This window comes from Taudactylus pleione, unplaced genomic scaffold, assembly GCF_031769625.1.
Source record: "Taudactylus pleione unplaced genomic scaffold, aTauple2 ptg001086l, whole genome shotgun sequence".
Taxonomy (NCBI): domain Eukaryota; kingdom Metazoa; phylum Chordata; class Amphibia; order Anura; family Myobatrachidae; genus Taudactylus; species Taudactylus pleione.
In genome coordinates this window covers 1,067,467-1,093,562 of record NW_028285487.1, presented here as the reverse complement: position 1 = coordinate 1,093,562, position 26,096 = coordinate 1,067,467, and the positions used below count along the sequence as shown (strand labels likewise).

The window sequence follows — 26,096 nt, the reverse complement described above, 5'->3', positions numbered from 1 at the left end:
TAGCAATAGTCACCGCCAGAAGAGACATTGGTTCGTCAGGAAGTCCTCATTAGCTGACCTCCGGACCCGAAAGACATCAGTGGAGCCACTGGACCCGCCGTACCAGGCAAGTCACCACTAGACCACCAGGGATGTTTTCTCGACATTCTAATCATGTCATTATTTCATCAGTGTCAACATGCGAGCATGCCGACAAAACATACCAAACCTGCCTACAATACTTGGCTTTTATAAAGTGTCTCTGGGCACTATTTTTTGTCCCTTCTATTGGTCAGCACTGCACACACTTTTTGACTAGGATTGTCTTAGAAAAAGTAAATTGACACATAACGGTCTCTCTCCCTAAGGATGATCGTAATCACATTCACAGACAGTTGTACAGATGTGTTCACATACACCTATCCTCAAACTCACGATAAATAGCCCATGAACAATGGGACTAAGATGAACCACGCATTTCTTTGGCTCAATAATTTACTCGATTTCTGTCTTTTTCGCTCCGGTTAATGCGATAAAAGCACAATGTCCCCCCTATCCTGTGCACCACTAGTGAATGTCCATGCTATAGCAGTGCAAAAAAAAAGACGATAATCTGAGAAAAAATGCAAGAGACTGGGGGACGATATGACTGAGCCCCGTCAGTTGTCCTGCCATGCAGCATTGTGCAAATTTACACGGCAGTAATTGTGAGAAAACTGCAAATGCAAAGTCCCCAGTACAATACAAGTCTGTTGGGTCTGTGGCTAAATCCAAAACGAGCTGACACGTGGATTCTAAGGGCCTGATTCAGACCCGGTCGCAAGAGCTGAGCGCTCGCAACCAGGTCGATGGTGACTCAGAGCGCATGCGCACGACGGAGCCGGCTCCGTCGTGCGCATGCGCGAGACCCGGATAGTGACGGGCAATCCGTCGCTCCGGGTCTCGCACCATAGGGGGCGTGCTGTCGATGTTGAGTGACAGCACGTCCTCTGTGGTGGGCGGGTCGGGGGGGTGGCTGCCCAAACGGAGGCGTTCCCATGAGAACGCCTACCGTTTGGGGCCGGCCCCACTGACATCACAAGTGATGTCAGTGGAGAGATTCCTGCTCTGTTAGCGCCGAAATCTCTCTGGGGATTGCGGCAACGAGACTACCACAAGGGTCTCGTCGCAAGCCCGACTATCATTATGGCCGCTCGCTATAGCTGTGGGTTGTCACCCACAGCTATGCGAGCGGCCAGGAGGCCGTTCTAAAGAAAAAAAAAAAAGAGACCAGCCCTGATTCAGAGCGAGCACTCTGTCAGAGTGACCGGCTCTGAATCAGGGCCTAAGTGCGTCACGCGTTTCAACCATTTGGAGAAAAACCACCAGTGAATGAGGACACATCGGTGGTGACCATGATGATATAAATATGACAAATGTATCATGCAGCATATTACGTACATTTTTGATGATAAGCGGATATCTTGTTACCCTCTGCATAGGTTTAAGAATGAAACTGGATAGTGGCATCCCCTTACACCGAGGATCCATCGCTAGCCTCTGGGGAGACAGGAAAATAGAGGATTGTCACGTAATTCTGTATATAATCATTTCTGCGGATCGCTAATACAATGTTCAATTAATTTTATTTTTAAAAACATCTTAGGGGGGTATCCAATCCAATTAGCCCCAAAGTCAGCACTTATCTGGGGTTTTCTTTCGGGACCTGATGTGTCCCGAAAGAGAATCCACGATAAGTGCTGTTTTTTTCCCCTGAAAAAAGGCGAATACACATAGGTGCCATGATAAGCTCGCAGACCTATGTGTTTTCAGGAAAACTATCCTATTATTTCGACCAAAATAATAAGATCGGGTGAAAAAAAACATTGGCGAAAAACGGGTATAATCGGCGAAAAATCTTAGTTTTTCACCGATCGCGGGGGTCAATTAGTGCCCGAACACCGTTCGGGGTTAATTGGATACCGCTCTTAGTTGTACTTAGCAGTGGCGTCACAAGGCGGGTGCGGCCCGCACCCGGGTGTCACCCGCCGAGGGGTGACACCAAGGTGCAGGATCCCCCTCAGTGACAGGAGCCGGGTGCTGCACTATAGCATTAAGTGCAGCACTCGGCTCCTGTCAGTGAGGGAGCCGGCACTGCCCATGCCCGCACCTCCGGCACCACCCCATTGATACCTAATGTATCATTTTGTTAACCACGGCCACGGGCCGGGTTCGCGCCGCAAGGCCACGCCCCTCCCAAAAGCCCGCCATGCGAGGCCAGGCCCCCAACACACCCCTCCCGAAGACCACGCCCCCATTTCGTCAGGTGCCGCGCGCATGGCGTCCCTCCCCGCACCGGGTGTCACCGTGGGGAGGGACGCCACTGGTACTTAGTAGAATGCAGATAGCTCGGTAGCCAGTATATTAATGATGAGAAAGATCTAATGCAGCCTTCTACAGAACGCACTTTAACAAACTCCTTGAACTCGGGCACTTCGTCGGTTTTCTGCTGGATGAGGGCGGCGCCGTTGAGCTGGCAGCTACAGAAGCGGATGTACGGCTGCATGTGCGGTAACTGAGCTGTCAAGATGTCGCCGATCATCTTCACCGGCATCTTTTCACCAGACATCTTTTTACGGACACGCAGAGCCCTAAATAGAGAAAGAGCACAGGGTAAATTTACTAAAGTGAGAGTTTTTAGAAGTGAGTTTTAAAAGTGATGTTGCCCATGGCAACCAATCAGGTTCTACTTAACATTTAAATAGCACCTTCTAGAAGATAATAGCTAGAAACTGATTGGTTGCTATGGGCAACATTACTTTTAAAACTCACTTCTAAAAACTCTCACTATAGTAAATTTACCCCTAATTGTTATAAGAAGTGGTCATCTCATTATGGACGAGGCACCAGACAGAATCCGGTATCACGTACTGGATTAATAGCCGATCGAGGACTTCTACAAGCCCCACGTGGCATCTGTAAAATGATTCAAATCGCATGTGGCTTATATCACCTCCTGCAGATCTGTTCTGGTGGATATTATTCTGTATGTGCTGAAATGTTTTATTAGAACCAACACAACTGAAACATGCAAAATGTATTCTGCGTCCAGCGTATGAGCTTCTGTGGCTCTCACCTGGCTAGTTATATTACCATTTGCACAATACCAGGGTGGGCGACGTCAGTCGTCCTAATCTTTCATTATCTATCATATAATTTCATTTATAGGGCGCCACAAGTGTTCCTCAGCGCCGTACAGGGGGCAAAACAAGACAATAGAGGGTAAAACAGTACAGTCTAAATAGCACAACAAATTTCCACACAGCTACTGATGCAATTAAAATGTACAGCGTCAGCTGAAACCTGTAGCGGTCAGCGTGGGCACAATTGACAGGTCTAGGTCATCTGAAGAAAAAACAAAAACAGATGACTGGAGTCCAGGAGGATGTGTAGCAGGTGTGCAAGAGAAGTAGGTGATGAGAACAGGAGGGAGGAGGGCCCTGCTCATTGAGCATACAGTCTAAAGCAGGGGTGGCCAATAAGTGACCCTCCAGCTGTTGTAGAACTACAAATCCCAGCATGCATTACAACATTTTTAGCAAGGCCAAATAGCAAAAACTGTGGCAGGGCATGCTGGAATGTGTAGTTTGGCCACATTTGGGGGGCCGCTTATTGCCCACCCCTAGTCTACAGGAAAGGGGGGCGGGGGGGGAGACAAACGGAAGAAAAAGAGTGAGCCAGTGTAAGGGGAGCAGAAAGCAGGAGTGACAGAATTAGGCAGTGTAAGAGGGTGAGGTAGACTACGTGGTGACACGGTTAAGTGGTGGACACAGATGCTTTTATGAACAGGTGGGGTTGTAGCAACTGCTTGAAGCAATGCAGGCTGGGGGATAGTCTGATGGAAGGAGGTAGATCGTTCCAATGGGGGATGGGAAGCTCGGGAGAAATCTTGAATTCTGAAGTGAGATGTGGTAACCAGAGGGGAGGAGAGGCGGCGGTCATTGGCCGACCGGAGAGGGCGGGAGGGTGTAAGGAGATGAGGTTGGAGATAAAGGAAGCTGTGGGGAGGGTTGTCAGAGATTGAGATGGCCCTCTAAAAGGTTGACTTCTAGAGATTAAATAGTACCCCTCATTATTTTGCCCTTCTTTAGACAGGACCACAAATGCCATTAAGAGTTAAGAGTCCCCTTACTTGAGTAATTTAATATTGCACATGATCAGCTCCTTCCAGTTGACAAATATCATTGCCAATTCCTTCTCCGTCAACAGCTCAGATTCCAGCAAGGGCTTCTGAAATGTCTATGAGACAAATAGATATATTCATGGTTAATGGCAAGGGGGGGGGGGGAGAGTGTACAGATGTCTGGGATTCCCTCTAAGCTCGGAGAGGTGGAGACTGAACAAATAAAGAGAAATTGCCACTGCCTTCATTGAGGAGTTAAAGTGCATCCTTCACCTACACAGTGGAGGCAGCCATCTTGTGCATCAAACCAGTGTTTTCTGAAAATGTAGCCAATCAAACTCCTGGGAAGCAATGACATCACTGAAATGTGAACGGATAGGCTGCTTTCTGATTAAGCACACAAAATGGCCACCTCCAGCTGTATTACAGTGGATGTCATGCTCTGCAAGTTTCTATTCAGGCTTTGAGCCGGTTTCAATTAGCCGCGAAAAGCCGAGATCGGCGAAAAGCGCAATATTTTCGCCTCAGTCGTGTGTTTTGAGGCAAACTTTTGGCTTGCTTACTCAATGCGCGCACCCGCTTTCCACCCTATTCAATTGTAAAACAGGCGAAAATGCATATTGGCGAATGCAGCGAATAGCGGAACTGGCGAAAAGGTCAGTTTTTATGGGAGAAATCAGTCTGTACCCCCCTTATACAGCCTAACTCACCCAGGCATCAAAATAGAAGTGTATTAATAACCCTAATAAAAGTAATTAGGGGACTTAAATTGGGTAAAAAGGGCTGTTATATGCATATTTGCATATGTGTGGAAACATTTATTTATTTATTTTTTTTTGGGGGGGGGATAATTGCTGTAGTTAGATTGGGGGTACATTAAAATAGATACTAGCATATTTTGGAGTCTCTAAAATACCTGTCCCAGTAGTTTAGATTCATTTTTCAACTCTTTTTACATTTCCGCCCCAAAAATGACATGTCTTTTTTGGGGTGAAGATAATTTATTTTTTTTGCCTAGTCAGTCATTAGGGGAGGTTCCCAAAGGGTTCTGAACCCAGTCCTAACATTTGTACCCCAAAATATGGATTTTACACTTCTTTTCTCCGGCCTATTGGTGGAGATACATTTTTGCCTGTTTTTGCCTATGGAGTTTTCACCTAGGCGAAAACGTCCTGGAATTGAATATGACGATACTTGGGAAACAGGCGAAAACCGCGCCGATCACGGCTTTTACCTCTAATTGAATACGGACCTGAATCTGCAAAATGTAACCTTGTTATTCTCACACAAACAACTGTCTCAAGAATAAGTAACAATTAGGGAAGAAAACAAAGGGGGGTATATTAAAATAGTCTCTTTGTACTCTATGTCCTAGGACCAAAATGCTAAAATACAAGTTTTCAAACTCTACTACGTTTAACTTAATGGAATAAAAAAAAAGCAAAAAACTACATGCTTTCATTAATTCCACAATAAAAATACAAAGCCTTATGAAGAGGCTTTGTATTGATAGCATATGGTGTGTGGTGTGTAATTGTATTTTAATTCCAAAGAAATTTGTAAACACATTTTTGGATTCCACCACATTTTACACTAGAAAAATACTATTTGTGCTGACCTAGACCAAGAGTAGACAAGATGTGGCTCATTGCAGATGTGGAACTAAAGTCTCACCATTATCCACAGCCAGGCACGCATTGGGCTGGCCATTGCACAATGCCGGGAAAGCCACAAGCTGTCTAAGCCTGGCCGAAGGAATACCGTAGGTACCGCAATGGGAATCGTGATGTGCCCATGTATCAAAGAGTCTCCAATACAGGATGCTCCTCGGAAACCTAGAACTCCTGACTGTTCAACTCACCTCCGTAACCAGCTGAAGGTCATTCACGTAGTTCTCTTCCGTCACTATCAGCTCATGGATGTAGCCCTGCCTCTTTCTTTCTATAGGACTCAGCATGTCCAGGAGATGTAAATCCGCACACCCTGAAATACAGGGAGAGAACAACAGGCTTAACCTTGAGTGTTCCTCATACCGGCAGCCAAAGGCTGTTCCTAGGTGTAAATATAAAATAGTAGCAAAGTAGTTATCTGCATTCAATATGCATATTGAAGTTTCTGCAATATATATTTTGGACAAAATGAACATCAGTAGAAAAACTTTGACGGACCCAACACAGTGTTTTTTTTTTCCTGTCGGCCTTGTTAAGGATTTTCCACCTCTTAGAGAGACACATCGATCAACCACTTTACCATTTAGAATAATTTGTCAAATAGAAACAGATTCTATTGTAGTCTACAAGCAATGAACTTGCCAACCGATATGGCAAGACCACTGACTGAGATGTTAATGTAAATGGTGTTTCATGTCTTGGAAACATTTCCAGTGTGTAAAAATCATTGGGTAATCCACTCATCAAGTGCACTTAACGAGGGTCAGAAAAACCTTTTAGTTATTCTTTACAACCAGGAAAGAGTTGAAAGGCCAATGTGACCTAAGCTCAGCCGATGCCTATCCGTCCGGTGTAGAAAGGTTGTCGAGAGCCTATGCCCATGTGCAGCTTTCTGAGCAACCAAACGTTCACAGCTCAGGGTAGTGGCAGGACGCTCCTGGCAAACTGGTGCCCAAAAATTATCAAATGTAATTAAGTTATGGTAGACTTACCTTTGTTAACTCTATTTCTTCGAAGTCCATAGGATCCACAGGGATACCATTAGGTGTTTGTGGGCAGAGAGGTCCGGGCACCAAACAGTTAAACTTTAGCTTCCAGGATGCATCGGTCCTCCTCCACATATACCTTGCCCTCAGCCACAGGCAGACAGTTTTGTAAACAAGCTCAAGGCAAGAGCAGGATAGAGATGGAAGAACATTACTCTCAAGAAACACTCTCCCAGAAGATGAAGGAATCAGTGATCAAGAGAAAAAACCCATTGAGGCCAGGTGAGTCAGGGTGGGCGCCCTGTGGATCCTATGGACTTCGAAGAAATAGAGGTAACAAACGGTAAGTCTACCATAAACTTAATTTATTCTTCAGGGTCCATAGGGGGATCCACAGGGATACCATGGGGATGTCCCATAGCATAACTACCTTGGGGTATGTATTTGGAGTAATCAATTGCAGTAAACAGGTACAACTTTGAAGCTCCCACCATGCATAGGGCCTCCTCCCTATATACCCCAACCCCCAGCCACAGGCATTCAGTTTGTAAACAAGCCTAACGACAAGAGACGGAAAGTGGAGAAGGAAGTAAAATGTACACAAGAAACACACTCAAAAAACAAAAGGGAATCAGTGACACAAAAAGAAAAGAACAGATCCCAACTAAGGCCAGGTGCGTCAGGGTGGGTGCCCTGTGGACCTCGAAGACAAAGAGTTAACTAAGATATGTTATAGCATAAATCTTGTTTTCTTCAGGGTCCATAGGGTCCACAGGAACGACCTTGGGAATGTCCTAAAGCAGTTCCCTTAAGGGAGGGGACGCTCCTGAGCTGAAAGGAGAATCTGACGCCCAAAGGAAGCATCCTGAGAGGCAAAGGTATCAAAGGCGTAAAACCTGAGAAAGGTGTGCACGGACGCGCACAAGGCAGCCTTGCACAATTGTTCAGCAGAAGCTGAACCACCCACGTGGGTCCCACAGACATAGTAGAATGAGCTGTAAACCTGTTTGGAACAGGAAGATCAGCTTGCGTGTAGGCCTGAGAGATTGTCATGTGAAGCCATCGAGCCAGAGTCTGTTTGTTAGCTGGCCAGCCTTGCTTGTGAAAGCCAAACACCACAACATAATTTGATTTCCTCAAGGAATTTGTATGATCCACAGAGATCCGAAGAGCACGAACCATATGCAAGGCAGTTTCACCCGCAGAAAAAACAGAGGACTGGAAGGCCTGGAACTACAATCTCTACACTCAAATGGAACCAGAATACCACTTTAGGGAGGTACCCAGCCCTGGTACGGAGGATAGCTCTGTCAGGATGAAAGTTAAAAAATGGGGAGCGACAGGAGAGCGCTGCCAAATCAGAAACCCTGTGGGTAGAGGAGATAGCGAGGAGAAAGCGTGTCTTCGCTGTCAGCCACTTAAGGTCTACTGAGTCCAGAGGTTCAAACGGAGAAGCCTGTAGAGCCCCGAGAACCGAAGACAAATCCCACGGAGCCACCAGAGGGACAAAAGGAGGTTGAATGCGGAGGACACCCTGAAAGAATGTTCTGACATCAGGCAGGGGAGCAATCCTTCGCTGGAATCAAACTGACAGCAGGAACCCTGAACTCTAAGGGAGGCCAAGTGGAGACCAAGGACTTACCCAGCCTGGAGAAAGGCAAGCACCCGGGAGACCCTAAAAACTGTAGGGTCATAGCCTCTGGGAGGAGAACCATTGAAAGTAAGAGTGCCAAACTCTAATAGATGCAGGCTGAGGAAGGCTTACGCACCCCAAACATCGTCTGGGCCACAGAGTGAGAGAATCCCTTGGCTCTTAAGAGGGAAGACTCAAGAGCCACACCGTCAAAGACAGACAAGGTAGATAGGTCGGTGAACCAATGTCACCTGGGCCAGGCTGGTGCGATTAGTATCACCGTGCCTGCCTTCTTGCGTGAATTTTCTAAGCACTCTTGGGAGGAGGGAGATCGGAAGAAAGAAGGTATGCAACATTGAAGTCCCACCTCACTGGCAGAGCATCCATGAAGGCAGCTGAGGGGTCTCTTGTCCTGGACCAGTAACTGGGGACCCTGTGGTTGTGACGTGAGGCCAAGAGGTCTACGTCTGGCAGGCCCCATTTGTCCACAAGGAGTTGAAAGACATCTGGGTGGAGAGCCCACTCTCTGGCTCGTATGTCCTGATGGCTTAGGAAGTCCACTTCCCAGTTGAGGACTCCAGGATGAACACTGCAGATTCCCAGGAGATGACATTCGGCCCAGACCAGGATGTGTGCTACTTCCAGCATGGCTGCCCGACTTCACGTGCCTCCCTGATGGTTGAGGTAGGCTACCGCAGTTGCGTTGTCAGATTGGATCTGGACTGGCCTGCCGTGGAGGAGATCCTGCGCCTGAGTGCTCTGTACACTGCTCGCAACTCGAGAAGGTTTATGTGCAGGTGACTTTCCTGAGCTGTCCACCGTCCCTAAAAGGAATGATGACTGACTACCGCACCCCATCCACGAAGGCTGGCATCTGTCGTAAAAAGTTCCCAATCTGGAATCCAGAAGGGGCGACCCTTGTCCAAATGGGACTTCTGTAGCCACCATGAGAGGGAAAGCCGAACCTCCGGAGAGAGGAGGATCGTCTGGGACCGTATCAGATGATACTGTACGTTCCACCCGGAGGGAATCAGTTGTTGCAGAGGCCTGAAGTGGAACTGGGCATATGCTACCATATCGAAGGTGGACACCATGGACCCCTGAACCTGCATTCATGAGTGAATGGATACCCTTTGATTGTGTAGCAAGCTGCGCACACGCAAGTGTAGTGTCAAGATCTTGTCTGCTGGCAGAAAGATCCTCTGTATTCAAGAATCTAGGAGTGCCCCCAGATGTATTATCCGCTGTGTCCGAGATAGGGAGGACTTTTTCCAATTGATGATCCAGCCGTGTGTTTGCAGGCAGTCCAAGGTCAGCTGGAGATGGCGTTGTAATACAACCGGTGAGTGTGCCAAGATTAAAAGGTCTTCTAGGTATGTCAGGATTCTGACTCCATGGCATCTTAGGTGTGCAGTCATTATTTTGGTAAAGACCCGAGGGGCTGTCGACAGACTGAAGGGTAGTGCCCGAAACGGGTAATATTGCTGTAGAACAGCAAACCGTAGGAACCGTTGGTGGGTTGGAGTAATAGGTATATGCAGGTATGCATCCTGAATGTCCCGAGAAACCATGAAATCCCCATGCTCCATTGCCATGACAATTGATCGTAAAGTTTAAATATGGAACTTGGGCACTCTCATAAACCTGTTGAGGGATCTGAGATTCAGAAAAGGCCGATGAGACCCATTCGGCTTCTGAATCAAAGAGAGAGTGGAATAATAACCTGTTCCTCTGTGAGACGAAGGAACCGCTATTATCACCCCTGAACACAGCAGGGAGTGAATGGCCTCCTGGAGGGCCGGGGCCTTGGTAGGGTCTGATGGGGAACCAGTACAAAAAAAATTGCTGGGGAGGACGCTACAAAGTGAGGGCGTACCCCTAAGAGACCACTTCGCAGACCCAGGAGTCTGTTTATCGTTTGACGCCAAGAGTCGGCCTCCCATCCTGGGATCCTCCAGGTGGAGGCCTGCCCCATCAAGCGGAAGGTTTGTTGTCAGACTTGGAAGCTGGACATCTGACCGACCACGGCTGCTCGACTCGCGGCTTGGTGGTCTTAAGCGAACTAGACTACCTTGGAAAAGACTGTCAACTTGCCTTACACTGGCGACGAAAGGAACGATAAGAGAATAGCCTAGGCTTAGAGGCAGCTGCTGATGGCAGAAAAGCAGATTTAGAGGCTGCCACGGTAGCCACAATCTTGTCCAATTCTGCATCGAACAGCCTGTCTCCAGAGAAGGGTAAGGTTTCAGATACCATGTCCACCTTCCAGGACCGTAGCCAAAAGGATCCGGCCTGTGACTAATGAAGTCGCAGATGCCTTAGAGGCAAGGAGTCCAGTATCCAACACAGCTTCTCCCAAATAAGAGGCTGCTTCCTGAATATGGGAGATATAGGCCAGTTGTTCCCTGGTAGCGTCTGATGGCAGGCTCTCTTCCAGTGCCCCTGCCCATCCTTCGATAACCTTAGCCACCCAGGCCGCAGCCATAGCTGGCCTAGAAATAGCGCCAGAGAGTAGACTGACTTTAGACACGTTTCTAGCCTTCTATCCGTGGCTTCCTTAAGGGAGGATGTAGACGTAAAGGCAGCGTAGAGCTTCTGACTAAGCGTGCCACATGCGAAACAATGGGAGGGACTTCTCGCTTAGTACACTCTCTTTGGGGCCTGGAACAGCTTGCCAGGAGTACCACAAGCTTCTCCCATGAGCTCAGTAAGCTGTTCTGATTGGGTGAATTCATCCTTAGCCACCTTCTAATGTTTAAACAACAGGGTTTTAGGTTTAGGGGCTGGTTTATCATCCTCTATAATTAGGAATGATTTAAGCACCCTCACTAAAGCAGGAACATCCACTGTTGATTGACTGTGCTCCTCACCTGAGTGTGACTCAGAGAGAACATTGTGCGTCGTCTGCCTCCTCAGACGATGCCACAGAATCCAAAAGCTGGGTTGACTGAGAGGATAATACAGTCCACCTATGTGCTTTGGTGTCTAATGGTCTGCCCACCTGTAACTTTTGCTGAGAGGCGGCAGACGTTTGAGCCATATTCTGATGGGCATAAACATCCATCAAAAGAGACTGCATAGGGGGTACAGACATCGTAGGTTGTAACAGCTGTGGGTACCCCATGGTAGGAGGCATCATGGGAGTTGATAAACGATCCACTAGCTGCGTCATAACCTGGGATAAGGACGACACCCAGAATGGCTCATATACCAGGGCTGGTAATGTGGACTGGTGAGTAAATATAAAACAATTAGTACACAAACCATCCTGTATAGCACAGGTTCTCAAACTCGATCCCAAACAGTGCACAGCTTCCAGGTCTCCTCACAGAATCACAAGTGAAATAATTAGCTCCACCTGTGGATCTTTTAAAATGAGTCAATGAGTAATGAATACACCTGTGGATCTGTTGAGTGACCTGGAAAGGTATATGTGGGAGGACGACCAATGCATCCTGAGAGCTAAAGCTTAACTGTTTGGTGCCCGGACCTCTCCGACCACACACACCCACCCCATGGTATCCCTGTGGACCATGAAGAAGAAACACACCTCTATATAAAACAAAGAGGTCAAATCCTTGCTGTCAACGGAGCCTGCTATTTACCACCACAGAGCCAGGCAGGTAGACAATAAAAACTACATTGAATTATTCCAGTCTTTCCATACCTTATCCCTGGCAGCCAACCTCTAATCACATTGTATTACTCCACACGGGGACTGGTAAGTAGCAATTATTCACTCTGTTTCCATAGTGGCCATCAGGATGGTGTGTTCACCAGACCACAGATCCCATTCCGAGTGTCCGGTATGGAAAATGTGAGCAGCCACTTACGGTTCATGTTTACTTCCATAGGGGGCGATGCAGAGTATACAAACAAGTCATCGGCAACAGCGCTTTAATTGTGTTCACATATATGCGTATATTTACGCGTACTCAGAGCTGTGTGCACTGGACACACAGTTCTCACATGCTCTCATGTAACTGAACCTCTGGGGCTGCAAGATCACGTCTCTCACTGCTCCCTTCCTCAGGCTGCGTGGGCCCTACAGCAAAGGGACATGGAGAGACAGACAAGCAATAAGGGCAGGAGTTATGGGAAGATTATCGAGAAGGATAATAATGGAGATTTTGTTGGTAGTGTAATAGATTGTGGTAATATACTGTGATATAGGTGAGGTTCTGCACACAGGGGTAGCCAGTGGCTGAGATGTTACACAGAATGAGTAAAGGAATTGTAGATTACTGTATAGATAAGAGTGACAGAACTGGGGAAACGCTGTTTTGTAGCCCTATGTGTTATGGCATTATTGCTGCGATCCATATATGGGGGGGCAGACGCACAGTTACACATACGGCCGTTTGTGAAGCGTATCTTGCGTGTTTTTGCACAGCACATGCTCCAGAAACGTGAATGCATGTAAGGGCGATGCTGGGTCATGCGCATTTCTGTCGCACTTGTGACTAAAGGGGGGGGTAACTGGGCTGCAATGGGGAATTCTCCTCTAGACCAGCAGTTCTTAAACTGTGGGTCGTGACCCCAAAGTGGGTCGCAGCCATCTCAGCTTGGGGTCGCGACTCACATGGGGAGAGGTTGATGACCCCTCTGAGGAGAGTGAAACCAGTTGAACTGTCTGTTATTTCAGACTCCTCAGATCACCTGCTGAGAGATCCGAGGAGTCATCAGGCAGCCCCGTCCCACCCCAGTGCTCAGCTTCTCTTGACATCCTGCCCAGGAGCAAAAACTGAAACACAGGCAGCAAGCATCAGCAGCAGACAGACTCAGAGGAGCCAGTTGCCATACTCTCTCTGCAGTCTGTGCAGATGTTGTTAAGTGCAGCCTGGGGGACCGCTGCTGCCAGGGTGGGAGGACACAGAATGTGTGTTGATTGCTGTTTAGGGAGAAGAAACTTCAGCAGGAGGAGGAATGAGGGGAGTGCTGAGCACAGACCCTATGGGGGAACAGGGGAGCACACAATGTGGGAACTGGACGGGGTGAACAGAAAAAAACACATTTATTAAAAACCCATTGCCTCCGTCATCCACTGTCTCCCCCTTGAAACGCACTGCACCATCTATCTTTCTAATCTACTACCTCCCCCTGTCACCCACTGGTTCTCCCAGTTACCCACTGTGTCCTATGTCACCCTTAGCCTCCCACTACCTCCCCAGTCACTCACGGTCTTCCCTGCCACACTTTGCTACTCCTTGCCACCCACTGCCGCCTCCTGTCATCCACTGCCATCCTCTGCTTCTCCCTGCCACCCACTGCCTCTGTCACCCTCTGCCTCCCCGTCATCCACTGTTTCTCCCTATTACTCACTGCCTCCTATGTCACCTATTGCCTCCCCAGTCACTCTCTGCATTTCCATGACATGATCTGCCTCCCCCCTATCACCCTGTCTCTCCCTGTCATCCAGTCACCCCCTGCCACCCTCTGTCTCTCCCTGTCACCCTCTGCCTCCCCATGTGAGCCACTCGTTCTCCCTGTTACCCACTGCCTCCTATGTCACCCTTTGCCTCCCCAGTCACCCACTGTCTTCCCTGACACCCTATGCTGCTTCTTGCCACCCACTGCTTCTCTTTCACCCACTTCCCCCCGTCACCCACTACTTCTTGCTGCCACCCACTGCCTCTCCGTCACCCGACACCCTCTGCCTACCCCGTCACCCACTGCTTCTCCCTATTACCCACTGCCTCCTATATCACCTATTGCCTCCCCAGTCACCCTCTGCCTTTTCATGCCACCCTCACCCACTGTTTCTCCCTGTCACCCACAGCTTCTTCCTGTTATCCACTGCCTCCTACGTCACCCTTTGCCTCCCCAGTCACTCTCTGTCTCACATTGCAGGGACAGCAGCTTCGAAAGGAACTCATCCCTGCAATGTCTAAATTAATTGATCGCATTAGCGCAGTGGCGTAAGTTCATACCAGATGCCAGCAGGCAAGTTATTACTTTTGTGCCCCCCTAAAACAAAAGGGAAAATAAATGTGGTGCACATCTATCACTTATGCACAAAAACTCTAATATAGAATAGCCTTATATAGGTATAAATACATTTGCATGCACATACATATGCACAACACACCTGCATAACCACCTTATGCACAGTTGTGAAGCAGGCAAAGTGATTATGTGTTAATACTATCTGTGATGCACTACTCCAGTGTTCCTCAACTCAGGCCTCATGGAACCCAAGCAGTGTGTGTTTTCAAGATATCCTCAGGAATAACTAGAACCACCTGTAGATCTATTGTGTTAGTTCAGAGCAGGCCTGGCCAACCTGTGGCTCTCCAGCTATTGTGAAACTACACATCCCATCATGCCCTGCCACAGTGTTCGCATTCCCTAATAGCAAAACTGTGGCAGGGCATGCTGGGACTTGTAGTTTCACAACAGCTGGAGAGCCACAGGTTGGCCAGGCCTGGTCCAGAGGTTCCCAAACACGGTTCCTCAAGGCTCCGCAACAGTTCAGGTTTTAGAGATATCCATGGTTGAGCACAGGTGGCTTAATTAGTACCTCAGTCAATTTGATTTAACCACCTGTGCACAACCAAGGATATCCTTAAAACTGAACTGTTAGGGAGTCTTGAGGACAGCGTCTGGGAACCTCTGTGTTATTCAATCAACACACCTGTGCTCCAGTTAGCTGATCTGGAAAACATGCACTGTTAGGGTTCCATGAAGAGCGGGTTTCAGAAACAATGCACTGTTTTATATATTACGTGTAAGGTTTGATCGTCAATGTTAATGACAATACAGAATAACTTAAAATAGAACTGTATGCGCAATCTTCATTATAAATTAATAACATGAATTTTGTCTGAATTTAGAGCAGGAAAACCATGTTACTTTTATTTTGCAAGTGATATTAGATATAAATAGCTACTAAATGGTCATACACCACAATTGTCTCACCATTAGAGCCTCAGTGTTAACCCAGAAAGAAATAGCAAGTTCTAAACACGACTCCACCAATTACACAACACTTGTATGTTTAATTACTCACATCAATAACTGTTCCAGTGGCGCGTACAGTATATTCTCTAATACACACTCCCAGGGACAATTAATCCAAGGCCAATTTAAACTAGTAGAAGATTTTTGAACTCCGGTAAGAAACTGGAGCACTCACACGGGACCCTTGGTAGAATCTAACCCAATGCTTATCACGGTGCCATCGTGCTTGCTCAAAATTATGAACATGTGCCTGATGTGCAGAATACTCTGAATGGTCAGGAACTAGGGTAATAACTAGAGATGTGTAGGCTCGGATCGGTTCGGAATTTCCCGCCAAGTTCGGATGGACAAAAGTCCATGAAAGACGATGTTTCTGAGACCCAAAATTTGGTGGGAAAAATCTGAAATTGGCGGGAAAATCTGAACCGATCAGAATCTGCACATCTCTAATACCCCACAGACAAATTGCAGCTCATGACAAAATTGCATTAGAAAAGGTAATGTACACTAGGAATTGCGCAGGGATATTACACAACACTTATGCTCAAACGCCAATTTATCCAAAAATGATAAAGCACAAAAGTAAAGCAAAAACACACACACACATTGAGGTTTAGCTTTTATAAGAAGGATTTAATTATCTATACATGTAGTTGATTGTAAAGGCTGTGTTACAGTTGTTAAAGCTGTAGTCTTTTTATATATATTTATATATATTTTACATTCATATCCATGAAAATACTGAAGTGTGGGTTGAATAGGGGGAGCTTCAGTAACGCCAAGAACATGGTTGGCGGGCGATCTGTAACATATTGAGCAAGGGTAGAACGGGAGGGGGAGCAAATACAAAAAGAAAAATATTACAGCCATCAGTACAAACATTTCGGCTAGGTTCCATTTTTGCTGTGTTTTTTTTTTTTTTTTTTTAAATGTCCTCTACACAAGGCATTAAAAAGCAGACGCTAGTGTTCGTAAAATAGTTAATGAGGTGTACAGCACAATATAACATTGTAAGCTTCTAAAAAAATGACAATTTCCACAGTCTAGGTAAAATAATAATAATAATACAAAATATGTAAACATTGCAATTAATTCCATGTTAAAATATTGTATACATTCTTTGTCCCAATAGTACATTAATAGCGAATGAGCCCCCTTCACAGATGGGGTTGTAGAGGTGATACCCCTGACCACAAACAATTTTAACTTAACTTTGTAAATTGGAAACACTAGAATGTATAGTACACATTTACTTATACCTGGTAAATGTAAAATAATAATAAAAAAAGTTGTAACAGTACAAAACAGAGATGCATGTAATCAACTAAATGTGCAAAATAGAATGGTATTTTAACACCTTTAGTGTCGGGAACTGACATCCATTGAAAGAATTAGGCTGAGAAACCATTGCACGTGACGATAAATTTTCATATATTTTTTTTTTTTTTTAAATCGGCATATAAAAAGGTATTAATTGTTCCACAAATACTGTCTAAATACAAGTCAACCGTATATTACCTTCTATATAACTGGGCACACTTAACTAACAGGTAATCCTCTTACTGTCACCTTTCTTGTGTGATTTAAAAAAAAAAAAAAAAAAAAAGAAGAAGACACAAAACTACACACAGGACACGTGAAAAAAAGAAATAGAAAAACAAACAAAAATTAAAAACATTTCATATTTATGGACACAATATTAATAAGTACATGCAGCATTCCTTTGATAGTGGGTCTTTTTGCAAAAAAATTAAAATAACGAAATCGTTCAGTTTGGTTTTATTGTGACTTTTGCTCTTCTGATCATTAAATAGGTGTTCTAGAATGCCAAATAAAAAAAATAAAGTATGTTTTATGAAAATGTGAATTTTTTTGTAGTAATGGAGAAAGCCGCAAAAGGACCCACTATCCTCTGTACTCTGAGTGTCAATTTTGCTTCCGGATCTGCAGATACAACGTAATGGTCACATGCATCTAAATGGAAAATGAGGTAAAATTTCTGTGCAGCAGTCTTCTAGTCAGAAGGCAGATGATGATCATGCTGGAAGTCACATGATCAAGGCTGCATCTCCCATCATCCCTCTGGGCAGTGATATTGGGGATAGTGGGTCTCTTTGAGGACTTTCAAGCCTGAGTAGGGGGATGGACAACATATGATTCCTAGAAAAAGGAGGAAAACAACACATAAGCAAAACCAAAAAAGGAAAAAAATAAATAAAATTCTAAAAACAAAATAAACCACTATAAACTACAATAATGACTCTGCGTGGTGCAAAATAAATTGAATAAAACAAAAAGGGTAGCATGCTACACACAGGGAATGATGTGGCATATGTACGTGTGATTTACAGGACTACTAAAGAAAACTAAAATTACTTTAGACCCAAAAATATTTACGTATTTTGGTTTTACACTACCCAGTAATGCATCATTTTAACCTGGGGAATAATTGCTATTCCAGGATTAAAAAAGGGGTCTGTCTTCTTTCCTCAGTACATTGGGGGACACTGGACCCTGGGGTATAGAGGTGCATGAAGGAGATTGGGCCTTTAATAAAATCTCAATGAAGTCAGAGGTCTTCCCCTTTTATATACCCTGTTGGGACCCAGTACAGGATTGAGGATGGGAAATTAAAAATACAACCCAAGTCAAACAAAGGACAAAACCAGAGCATAAAATGGTAGGGTGTAGTGTCCCTCAGTGGACTGAATAAAAAGCATTCAGTGTTCATACACTGGAGGACACTGGAACCATAGGCCTTCCCAAAACTGCCCCTATGGAAGAAAACACTCTGCGGTTGCTTTGAGTGAAACCTTTTATCCAAATCTTTGGTGCAAATACAATGAACTTGAAGATCTTTATGAAAGGACAGAAGATCAGGTGGCTGTCAGACACAGTGGCTCCACAGTCCAAGAGGCATTCAACCACATGGTGGAATGTGCTCTTGACGTGCTATCAATAACAGGTTTTCCTACTTCAGTAGTAGGAATCCATCTAGCACTTATATACTTCTTTTGTGCATCATAAAAGACCAGGGGATAGTCTGTCTTTAAGAATGTGCAGTTATAACAAGGTAATTTTTTTAAAGCACTTATAGATATACAGGGGTATTCAATTTGGAGCGAACATTTCAAAGTCATTTTCGCAGATTTCAATTATCCCCGTATTCAATTTCAAAGACTTCTCGCAGGTTCGAAAAGTCTTTGAAAAAAAAACAGGGATAACTTTTCACCACTGAATAGGTGGCGAAAAAAAGTGCAGAATTGGGGTTTAGGGGTGCAGGCTTAAAAAAAAAAATAGCCTGCACCCCTGGGAATGACATTTAAAAAATAACTGTCAAGAAAAGTAAAAAAAAAAAAAAAAAATAGGGACACCCCAAAATATTCATTTAAAAATTTGGGGTGGAAAAAAAAAACAAAAAGGAAAAAAAAAAAGTGTTTAAAAATAGGGAAATAGGTTCAGGGCTATTCTGCAAGTATGCAGCAGGTGTTTTCTAGAATAGGTTATTAGCGGCAGGTGCATTTTTGCAGAATTCTTAAAAAAAACACTTTAAAGACTTAAAAATATGCTAGTACCCATTTTCATGTACCCCAAATTTGATGGGACCACGTAAAAAAACGAAAAAAAATAACCTAAGTGCTCTTCTGCATCACTTCTTCAATGTCGGAAAAAAAACACATGCCGCGGCCATTTAAAACCCCAACTTTCATTTGCAGGCTAAAACGGGGGGACTCAGTGATCTCCCATGTTTTGACAGCTTGAGGGGGGTCCTACAATTTATTCCAGGTAAATCCTGTTTTTTTTCGCCGATCCTATTTCGCCGGCTCCCGTTTTCGTAGCTTTTTAATTGAATACGGAGATAAAGCGGGCGCGCGCCCGATAATTTATCTCAGGAAAAGCTCCGATGTGGAGCGAAAAGTCCAGCATGGACTTTTCACACCCATATTGAATACCCCCGATAGTTTAAAAGGAGAAAAGAATCTTCCACACCCAGAGCCGTAACTAGACTTTTTGGTGCCCTGTGCCAGAAAGAGCATTGGCGCCCCCCCCCGCCCACTTATTTTTCAAATAGTGACATAAGATGCACACCGAAAAAGGGCCATGGTCTCATGGGGAAGGGCCAGGGAAGAGATAGGGGATGCCAGGAGATGCTGGGGATAAAAGAAGAGGAAGCTTCAAATGCAGATGATAATAAACAGAAAATTGACAGGCCCAAACAGCGCCCCCTGTCCTGCGGTGTCCTGTTCGTAACACAGTATTCAAGAAATACAATATTTTCAATATCTTCCCCTAACTCACCACCCCCCTTCCCAAAAAAAAAAAAAAAAATTATATATATATATATATATATATATATTTATATATATTTGTTATTTACAAATGAATTTCACCAGAATCCAGCGGATCAAATGGAAGATGCTGTGAAGCAGTCAAAGCTAATTTAAGATCCCAGTGTACCTCAAGAACTGGTGACAAGACCTGAAACCGCTGTAAAATGGGAAGTAAACCTAGATAATGGAAATCTTTTCTGTTCAGATACTGTAGATCTTAAATACACCATGGAAATTCCTTAGCCAAAGCAGATTATCTGAAGAAATCTTTAACTATAACAAGTATGGCTTCAGCAGCCACACAGTTAAAGCAATCCAAATTAAATCCTGATAAAGAAACGTTTCTTTGCTTGAACGATTTCATCTTCGTGGCAGACGCGAAAATGGACCTTTTGCCTTTCCTAGAACATCCATATACCAAAATGTTCTTGGCCAATTCAACACCAAAAGAGTCATACAGACTCCTTCCCTTTATATCTTTTTGAGAATGTTTGGTAGCATAGCTACTGGAAGAAATCGATAAACATTGCACATAAAATTTGGAACATGTACGTTGCTCATCTGGTGCGAGCACATGGGCACAAAGAACACACTCTCCATACCGTGATTCACAGATCTCACAAACGCCATCATGAATTGGTCAACCAGAAGCTGTGTGTTTAGGTCACTCAAGTCTCAAATAGGCCAGAAAGTTCTGTACTTGTTTCTGGAATAAGAAAAAGTTAAAATAGAATCCCAACCTTTTCTGCTGTCCTGGGAACGGAAGGACCACCCCAAAGGAGACTGTGGAGATTGAATGGAAACAGAGCAAGAAATTTGTTTCGTCTCCAGGAATATCTGTATAGAAAAAAAAAAAAAAGTCTGGGAAGGGCCTTCAGCAGATCTAAGACGTAGCTCTGGTCTATGATTCCCCTCACTCAGGAATCTGAACAGGAAGGGAACAATGAACCCTGAAGAGAAGACATCCTTATCCCACAACAGGAGTTGTTGGATATGCTCCGCAGGGAGCAGAAAATTGTCCCCTGGAAAAAGACTCTCCTGCACTTCTCAAAGCTCTAAAGGACCAAATCTAGGACCATCTGATTTGGGAACATTAAGAGGGAGGAAACAACTTATTCGCCCTATGATTGAATTGTATCCAGCTCATGACCAAAGAGCATTACCTGTAAATGGAAGGGATTCCACTATGCCCTTATTAATGAGGCAGGAATACTGGTCAAAATAAGGCCAGCACCACGGAAGTACCCTGATGCCTCCCGACAAAAAGCCTGATATAGAGATGGATGAAATGAATATGTTTACGTAGTTGAGTGACTGGTGATCTGCGCGTGCGTCTGAGTCTCACTGCGTAGGCAATAAGTTTCATTATGTTCGATGTTGCTCGCCATGAGGATTTATTTAAAAAATGTGATTGACAGACAAGGGGGGGTGATTGAGCTTAGGACGAAATTGCCAAGTTGCTCGCAGGCCGCTTTGCAATTCCATTCTTACTAATATATATGCTCCCTGCTGCATTTGTGATCCCATCACTGCGGCCGATGTTGCAGCCTGGGATCACCATCGCGACCAGCGGTCATGATGGTGAACAGCGCCGAGCCGGCAGCCAGCTGAGGAAGACTCAGCTTACTCAGTCTGGCCGGCTTGCGAGGCCAGAAAACTACGCCCGTGGACGCAGTCCCTGGTCTTGCTACTCCCGGAAAATGGTGCAGACACGCCCCCGTTTCCAGGAACGCCAGCCGTCCCCGTCCCTTCAATGCCTCTGCCTGTCAATCAGGCAGAGGCACAGAAGGGGTTGTGTGGGATCCCATAGAACGGGTCTTGCGCAGATTCCCGATAATCGGGAATCTGCGTACTGCACGCTGAATCAGCCACAAGGATGGCGACTAAAATGCGGACGTGTCCCAACCATGTCTGGGGCATCTCAGCCTGCGACCGATTAAAGATGGCATTGGCGTCTCAGTTCCCACTGCCTCTAACTCCGATAACCGACTGATCTGCGTTTTGCAAGCAGCAATTTATATTTGTGAAGCCGCAGGTGGGCCTCTCAATACAAATCCCAGTGGTTGCGACATTTTCATATTTTCGCACAGCTGCTGCGTACAAATTCTAGCTGCGGTGACATTAGCGTGCATCTCTGGCAAGCCCTGTATTTAGGACTTTGAGTCAGAGTCTAAGATAGCTGGTCTGATCACTTACCAATCATTTTGTTAACCCAGACCGAAGTCATTTTAGGTAGAAATATGCGGACCAGCCCCCTAACCACTTGGAATATTAGTCTAAACAATTGGTGGTTTCTGCTGCCTTGAAAGGAGAAGAAAATTCCAAAATGCTCCAACAAACAAAATGCAAACAATTTTCATTTAAGATGTGTAATATGGCATTAATACAAACGTGTCTTGATCCTCTTGTACAGCATGTGATAAAGCTGCATAAACTTTGTTACGCGTTTCACAGGAATGCTGCCCACTTCTTCAGACAGTTTATGTCTATTCTTTTCTGACAGTGCCAGTGCTGGAATCCATGCAGAGTGCCAGCGTCTAGCTTGTTCTTTGCTGGGGACTAGGATAGCAATAGGACGGTCAAAAAAACAAAACAAAAAACAAACAGGCATAAACTGTCTCAGGAAGTAGGTAGCAATCCTGTGAAACGCGTAACAAAGTTTATGCAGTTTATCACATGCTGCACCAGACGATCAAGACACGTTTGTATTAGTACCTTATTACGAATCTTCAACAAATTCTTTATTTTGAAGTAGTAGTACAGACTACTCAATTGGGGGAACTTTGCGCCAGAAAGGACTTTGTCTGCATTCAAAATCATATTGGGCCTAACGGAAGCCCACGCAACAGACTGTAAAATGGCTATGCATCCTCTGTCCAAGCCATTATTAGGAAGGGGAAGCATTAAAAACAGATTGAGCTCAGCAGTTGATTTGACTAACTATTTATCCCAGTCCGGACAGCCCACTAGCTCATTTGGTGTGACATTTGGATCATGTAAAAAAAAAAAAAATTAAAAAAAAAAATTAAAAAAAAAAGTCACAGAAGTCACCTCAGCAGAAGGGGCTCTTACATTACTTCTATGTTCTGACATGACAGAAAGTGACAATAAAGTGGACAGGTGTAGAACACAAGTAAGAGAGTGAACGACAATGACAAAATGGTTTCATATCTGCCAGCTAAAGGCGGCTTTGCTGTGAGGAAAAGCCCACCAAGAAGAAGATCCAAATTCGGTCAGGCATTAGGCTCCTCCCCTCCTTGGGCTCAGCTCTGATAAGCCTATAGCCTTTCAATGAAGGTCTCCCTGTCTTGTCCTGACAGTTCTCTGTGGGGGCCCTGAAGCCTACAGCCCCTCACCTGACCAATCAGCCGGCACGGATGTTTACACGCCCCACTGATTTGGCTGCGGAGAACGTCTCACCGCTGATCTCTACTTCCAGTGTGGGTAGAAAAGAATTTGTGAAAAAGCAGCAGCAGTAGCTCAGGACTACGGTCTCATGCAGAAAGGTTGCCTGTAGTAATGGCAGCAACTGCACTAGGCCTATGGTCACATACTTGTAGCAGCAGTGACTAGGCCCATCCTTTACCCCGACACCAAGGAAATATGGGGGCAGCCGCTGGAGTTGTCACAGTATGTGTGCAGTTGATAGTACATTAAAAAAATATCTAAAATAAATAAATAAACCTGAAAACCATAATAGTCCCAAACAGAAGCCCAAAGGAACGCACGCAACTCTATACCCCATGTTTCCAGTGTCCCCAAAGGATGCATGAGAACTGTAATGTAAGCAGCCATTACTACCAGACTAAGGGGTCTATTTACTAAGCAGTGTTAGGTGATAAAGTGAACGGTGATAAGGTACCAGCCAATCAGCTCCTAACTGCCATGTCACAGGCGGTGTTTGAATAATGGCAGTTAGGAGCTGATTAGCTGGCACCTTATCACTGGTTACTTGATCTCCTAACAAAGCTTAGTAAGTAGACCCCTATATTTATTATATAATATAATACGTACAGCTCTAGGTTTTGGCAATTAAAGGGAAAGTATCAAAAGATTTCATATATTATCCAGTAACGATAAAACAATTCCTTATCTACACACAGTAAAGACACTCACTTGTTGGCCCGAACCTATAGTTTTATGAGAATGCAGCCCTAACATTTCAGAAGGAGCTACAGTAGCCGCATCAGCGTGGCACTGTCACTTACATATCCCTATTGAACGGATAGGCTGAGTTACCAAATATTGATGGACCCCACAGAACAGCTGCCTAACCTCAACCAATAACAGTGCGTGTTCCCAGATAACCCCCGTGCCGTTCACTGCAGTCACTGTAAGGTGGTCAGTGAAGACCATTGGATCTCTAAGAATATTTATTTTCCCAAATGCTGGACTAGTATATGAGCTACCCATAATTAAAGATCCCAATACCTTGCAGTATAATACATAAATTAAAAAGTAGTTAAAGCATGTAAATAGTTAGTAATAACTAATCTGTTCTGCAGCACATAAATAGCCTCCCATTTGCTTTCAGGCACCACTGCAACAAAAAGTTTAACAAAATGTTCTACACAATTCTAATCCCCCCCCCCCCTAAAAAGTGATACTTGTCCTATAATACGCTTATGTTATTCTTGTTAAATCATCACATATTTAAGTGAAAGATGTATGGTCCATAGGTTATGGTTAGTTACATCAGCCACGTTTCCTATACTCGTCCAGTTTAATCAATCAGTGAGTGGTGACATGACTTAGGGTGTACGGCTGCTGACTGGAGGGCTGCACTGCAGTAATTTCGATATGGTGATGATGGTACAGAGTCGCTTTAAATAGTAATGTGAAAGGTCTTCAAAGAGACTGGTGTAAGGCAGCAGCGGGCAAAGAGCCTCAGAATCACAGCAATGCTGCATGTCATTACAGAGAAAGCGGCCGGGATAATCGTACATACCCTCCCCCTTTACTTACATTGTTGGCTGGGGTCCATGTCTGTGGTCAGCTTGACGTAGTTGGAAGGGAAGAGACCCATGTGGCCGTTCAGTTCCCCTTTCCACCAGTCTGGGTCCTCTTTGTTCAGCACGGTGATCACTTGGCCTTTGGCGAAAGCCAGCTCGTCGTCGTTCTGTGCGATGTAATCGTACATCCCGATAACCTGGCACGCTAAAGAAGGATAGCGCACAATCAGATCAGTCAATACTCTGCACGCGCCAGATGAGGTTACATTTTATATAACATTGTTTTGGCGCTAATCTTCAGTAGTAGTTCTTTCATCCAATAAATATATTTATCATCATTATTTTTTTTTTTAAATTAGATTTTATTATTGAAACACCATGAAATCAACACAGGCATATTGTAACTGTTAACATAGCATCTGAACACTGAATAAAATAAACAGTTACATCAATTTACATTTCGTGTATATTTATACAATTTACGTATTGTAAAAGAGAAAAAAAAAAAAAAAAAAACAACGAAGAGATAAATAAACACAGATATTCCAATAATACAGAAACTTACTAAATATAAAACAATGCTACTTGTTGTACTTTTATCCATCGGTCTAAGGATACGTATAACAATTCAACCATCTATGCTAGAGAGGAAAGCGGCCGCGGGAACAAGACGCCAAGGAGGGGCGGGACAAGGGGAGAGAGGGAAAGAGGAGTATCATCATTATTATTAAAGATCACTGAAACTTATCTTAAAAATAAAACTAGAGATTGTAAAGCAATCCCTTAAAATTATTATTTTTTTTTTTTACCTAAAGGTACTCAGAATTTATCCTTACTTTAGTTCATCAGGCTGCTCTTAACGAATGTATTTGCCATGAGTCATAGGACATAGTCATGGTAACCACAGTCACGACATAACTTGGAGAGATCAGAGGTTATTTGGAATGGTGATCCCCTCCCTCAGGAACATGTGGCTCTCCCTTCCACAGGGAGATTATGAAACTAACAATTGAGCTACAGAAGGACACCCAAGGAAAAGGACACGGTCAAATTGATTTAAAAAAACTCTTTGGGATTGCTGCTGCAATATACAGCACTAGCACTGATTAAACAGTAACTGTGACCCTTTCTTTACAATTACAATTCTGCAACTATGACAGAGCGTGGCTCCAGAAAAGTGACTAGTGACCAAAGATGACCACACTGTGGAAAGTTTACTGGGGGTAAATTTACTAAGATGAGTGCCCATAGTAACCAATCAGATTCTACTTAACATTTAACTAGCATTTTTCTAGAAGATAACAGCTAGAATCTGATTGGTTGCTATGGGCTGCATCTCCATTTCAAAAAACTCTCATCTTTGTTAATTTACCCCCCTGGTGTACAGACAGAGCTTCTGAAGTAACTAGGGACAGAACAGGTC

At 44.7% G+C, this 26,096-nt stretch overlaps 1 protein-coding gene across 5 annotated transcripts in view; it reads right to left on the bottom strand.

Moving 5' to 3' along the window:
* ITSN1 (intersectin 1) overlaps positions 1 to 26,096 on the bottom strand; it is a 161,186-nt gene that overhangs the window by 21,757 nt on the left and 113,333 nt on the right. For all 5 annotated transcript variants that reach the window (XR_015874870.1, XM_088461696.1, XM_088461695.1 and 2 more), the window contains 5 exons: positions 24,687 to 24,878; positions 6,003 to 6,124; positions 4,151 to 4,257; positions 2,426 to 2,609; positions 1,420 to 1,518 (listed from right to left, as the gene is read on the bottom strand). Coding sequence is in view for 4 of the 5 variants with exons in the window: in XM_088461696.1 (XP_088317822.1) it covers positions 1,420 to 1,518; positions 2,426 to 2,609; positions 4,151 to 4,257; positions 6,003 to 6,124; positions 24,687 to 24,878 (704 nt within the window). In the remaining variant the exon portion in view is untranslated. The remainder of the gene's footprint in view (positions 1 to 1,419; positions 1,519 to 2,425; positions 2,610 to 4,150; positions 4,258 to 6,002; positions 6,125 to 24,686; positions 24,879 to 26,096) is intronic.